Raw genomic sequence first — 4,356 nt, 5'->3', positions numbered from 1 at the left:
TATATTGTGTGGTAATTATCTGTTGGTTTTCTGATAAAAAAATTATTTGTTGGTTTAAATGTGGAATCATCTAAAAGTTCTACCAATTGTCTACAATCAATCAAACAATATTTTTGGTTGAAATCATCTCTGATATTCATTCCTGTCCGAATGAAAATGACACGACAGCAGGATTCTTCGTTGTCTTGTTCCTTCATTTCTAAAATGCGAATGAAAGAGGACCTTAAGTGGACATGTTCAAGTGGACAGGCTAAGCCTCTACACACTATACCTCGAGCCTCACCGGCGCCTGCGAGGACACCAAGACGACGCGAGCGCCATGGCGCACGATGGAGCGACCACCGCCCCGCTGCTCGCGTCGACGGAGAAGCCACCGCGGAACATGTACGCCTTCGTCTGCGCGACGCTGGCCTCCATGACCACGATCCTCATGGGTTACAGTACGCGCCCAAACTCTTCTTCCTGGTACGCACCACGCAACAGCGACGACGTGCTCTAGCTGAGTTGTTAAATTTTGCTGCAGATCTCGCGCTGATGAGCGGCGCGCAGCTCTTCATCCGGGAGGACCTGGGGCTCACCGACGAGCAGGTGGAGGTACTGGCAGGGTCCATGAACGTGTACATGCTCGTGTCCATCCTCGCCGCCGGCTGGGCGGCCGACCTCCTGGGCCGCCGGGGCACGCTCGTGGTCGCCAACGGCTTCCTCATGGCCGGCGCGCTCGCCATGTCACTCGGCGGCAGCTACGCCGCCCTCATGATCGCGCGCTTTGTCACCAGCATCGGCGTTGGCTTCGCCCTCGTCGTCGCGCCGGTCTACAACGCCGAGATCTCGCCGGCCTCCGCGCGTGGCGTGCTTTCCTCGTTACTCGATGTAAGTGCGGGCACCGTGTTTGAGCGCGCTTGGCGTCTCATGGATTGATCTTTCGTTGCCGTGCTTGCACAGATATTTGTCAACGTCGGCATCCTGCTCAGCTACGTGTCCAACTACGCCTTGGCTGGCCTGCCGGTGCACCTCAGTTGGCGCGTCATGTACGCCATCGGCGTGCTCCCACCCGTGCTCCTCGCCGCCGGGGTGCTCGCCATGCCGGAGTCCCCGCGGTGGCTCGCCATGCGTGGGCGCGAGGCCGACGCGCGCGCAGTGCTCATGCGCACCTCCGATACCCCCGCCGAGGCCGAGCTCCGGTTCGAGGAGATCAAGCGGGTCGTCGATGCGCCGCAAGAAGCCGATAGTGGCGTGTGGCGGGAACTGATCTTTCGACCGTCTGCGATGGTCCGGCGGATCCTCGTATTCGTGGTCGGGCTCAACTTCCTCCAGCAAGCGTTGGGCGTGGACGCCATCTTGCTGTACAGCCCGCTCATGTTCAAGAAGGCAGGAATGTCGTCGAATAACGCCATCTTGGGCGCCACCGTGGCCATCGGCGTCGTCAAGACGTGCTTCATACTGGTGGTCTCCTTCTTCTCCGACCGCTTCGGCCGGCGCCCGCTCCTGCTGGCCAGCGCCGGCGGCGTGGCCGCCTCGCTGACCGGCCTGGCTCTCACGCTCTGCGTCGGCGAGACGTCGCCAGCGAGCTCGGCTGCCTGCGTGGCGTTCACGCTGGCCACGGTCGCGGCGTTTTCGGTCGGGTTCGGGTCGCTCCCGTCGACGTACGCCACAGAGATCACGCCGCTGCGGCTGCGTGCGCAGGGATCGAGCCTGGGCATGGCGGTGAACCGGCTGACCTGCGGGGTGGTGAGCATGTCCTTCATATCGCTAGCGGGCTGGATCACCATGCCCGGGTGCTTCTTTCTGTACGCCGGTATGGCGGCCACGGCGTACGTCTTCGTCTTCCTGCGCCTGCCAGAGACCAAGGGCCGGACCCTAGAGGAGATGGACGTGCTCTTTTCCAAATGATTCTCTCATCTCTCTTCTCTCATCTCTAGGTTTTCCTGCTGCAGTTCAGTTCAATACACGCTGCTGCTGCTGCTGCTGCCCGCGGCACGTTTGGCAGAAACCATTTTTTTTCTTTTTGAGTCGATGTTTGGTAGAAACCTTTGGGAAACAAAATGTGTAAACTCTTTTGTGTTTGCATCGTCGACAGGAATCAATAAAGAACGTCCAATATACATCTAACGTCTGATGTAGATAGACAACATACCATAGCATGGGACATAACTAAGTTCATTTTAACCGAACATACACAAAAGATGGATAGTTTGATCGATCTACCACGAGACTAAAAACATAGCATAGTTCGCGGAGTTCACCGCTTTCTCGATTGGTCCTTCCCCTTGCCGTCTCTCGTACATTAGTGGTAGGTGTTGAAGTCCATGCCATACCTGTCGGCGGCTAGAGGAACATCGCCGTCGTTGGAGGGCGAGGACGAGGAAGGGAGCCTTACCACACGCCATGCGGCACGTGCCTCCTCCTTAGCGAGCCGCTCCATTTTCGGCATTTGGCCGCCTTCTCCTTGTCAAGGCGATCGGACTCCTCAAGGGCAAGCCGTAATGCTTTGGCATTTTGCAGTGGTGGCGACGGGCCTTATCGAAAAAGACTTTCGTCCCGCTTTATAAATAAAGCAACCAACGAGGGATGACGTCGTCTCGACTGTAGTCAACTATCGAGGGATGACACCGCAGAGGAGATACTCCTCCGTGTCTGAGGGAAGGGCAACCCACGTGGATCTACACGACGGGCAGACTAGGTCTGCCTTGGGATCCCTGCCTTGCATGATGAGCTGACCTCACCTCCAACTCCAAGTGTCGTCGTCATGAACTCTGCGATGCAGGAACAAATACCCAACATCATCCAAGAGGAGCAGGGGACGGAGGTGATAGGCGACACTACTCACCCTGCCGCCTCAACGGGGAGGGCGTGAACAACGATGGGCCAGTGCGGTCGGGCGTGGAGCTTGAGCTACCCATCGAGCCACCTGATTGTATCCTGGACTATGGGGTGTTGTCCAGGTCCTCCAGCCAGTCCTGGGTTGGGCCGAGAATCCCATGCAACCGAAGAACATGCCTTGTTTATTGACGGGGGATAACCCCGGGGTAGGCTAAAAACAAGCATTTCTCACATCCTCCTTCGTAGGAATAGCACAAGATGGCCTCTTCCCATGAAGGGCCGGATTCCCCTGGCCGGTTGCGCAACCGGTCGGCTCGGGGCAAGGCCACTCTCCATCCCGCTCGAATGCATCCCGCTAGCCGACGGTTCAGCTCCAGTCACATCACCGTGACAACCGCGTCAGGGGCATTATCATCAAAGACATGGCTACAGGGGCCCAGGTACCGCTGACCTGACGGCGTGTGGCTACATTGGTGGCGGTCGTGCCATTGACCGTTGCCGACTAGCCGAGGCGGCCCAGTGGCGGCACGCCTGCCATCCACTCTATTACCTGCCCCGGCGTGGCTACAGTGTAGCCAGTCGTACCGCTGGTCATAGCCGGCTGCACAAGACGACGCTGCATATTGCCGTGCACACTGACGCGTAACAAGCACGCACCAATGACGAGAACTGGCCGGCGGGCCCCCGCTCCTGGCGGGGCCCTACAGCCGGCAGCCCCCTATGAGCGACAAGACTCTTCTCCAACCGGTGGGCCCCCTGGTCAGCTAAAGAGGCTGCGAGCCGGGCCCCATCGGGTACCCTTTATACTTATTGTATGCCAGGGGGTTGACATATAAAATCCCCTGGTACCGCCCCATGCAGGGGGTCGACTGAACGCACACTCACACACCACACAGGAGAGGAAAAGAGAGCCCCCAGCTTCTTCTTCCTCCTCCATCATACAACTCAAGGAGCACATTGTAGCCCCATCCGGTTCATCAACCAAAACGAGCAGGACTAGGGGTGTTACCTCCCACGGAGGGCCCAGAACCTGGGTACATCATGTGTCTCGCACCGCTTGTATCATCGTGTGTACGAGCAGAGTAAGTTGAATCATGATAGGTTAAACATGTTGCATGCTAGTATCATCATGTTCATATGTTCATGGCATGCTCATATCGTACTGTTCTAGCAATACCATGTTCACCATTGATGTGTAACCTGTAAATGCCATGTTTTTGTTTGTCTTGATTGCTTTGGTTGTTGTGAGCTTGTGATTACATTCAAAGTACACACCTGGCGTGTCATCCCAATTTGCAAGTCATGGCATGATTGATTGTTTGATGAGCCGGCGATCTAGGATAAGCATTCCAGCCAGAGTCCCTGCAGAGTGGAGTTCACCACCATCGTTGTTGTTCCGCTGCTAGAAGTTATTCCGCTGGTTCGAGTCGTTCTACCGCTAGATAGAGCAACCTCAGTAGGCGTAGTGTCGTCGTGCCGATGTAATTCGTAGTTATCTTGGAACCATTGTATTCGTATCATTTGTAATAAAAATCT

The 4,356-nt window shown here is 56.5% G+C and overlaps 1 protein-coding gene across 1 annotated transcript; it reads left to right on the top strand.

The window, feature by feature from the left end:
* Positions 1 to 211: 211 nt before the first annotated feature.
* Positions 212 to 2,102, top strand: LOC123451090 (polyol transporter 5-like). The gene is made up of 3 exons (XM_045128100.1): positions 212 to 440; positions 524 to 870; positions 943 to 2,102. The coding sequence occupies exons 1-3, from the start codon at positions 320 to 322 to the stop codon at positions 1,888 to 1,890; spliced, it is 1,416 nt and encodes a 471-aa protein (XP_044984035.1). The 5' UTR covers positions 212 to 319; the 3' UTR covers positions 1,891 to 2,102.
* Positions 2,103 to 4,356: the final 2,254 nt, after the last annotated feature.

The sequence above is a fragment of the Hordeum vulgare genome, chromosome 4H (assembly GCF_904849725.1).
Source record: "Hordeum vulgare subsp. vulgare chromosome 4H, MorexV3_pseudomolecules_assembly, whole genome shotgun sequence".
In the NCBI taxonomy this organism is placed as follows: Eukaryota; Viridiplantae; Streptophyta; class Magnoliopsida; order Poales; family Poaceae; genus Hordeum; species Hordeum vulgare.
Note: the sequence above shows the minus strand (reverse complement) of the source record. Positions and strands in the feature narration are given on the sequence as shown.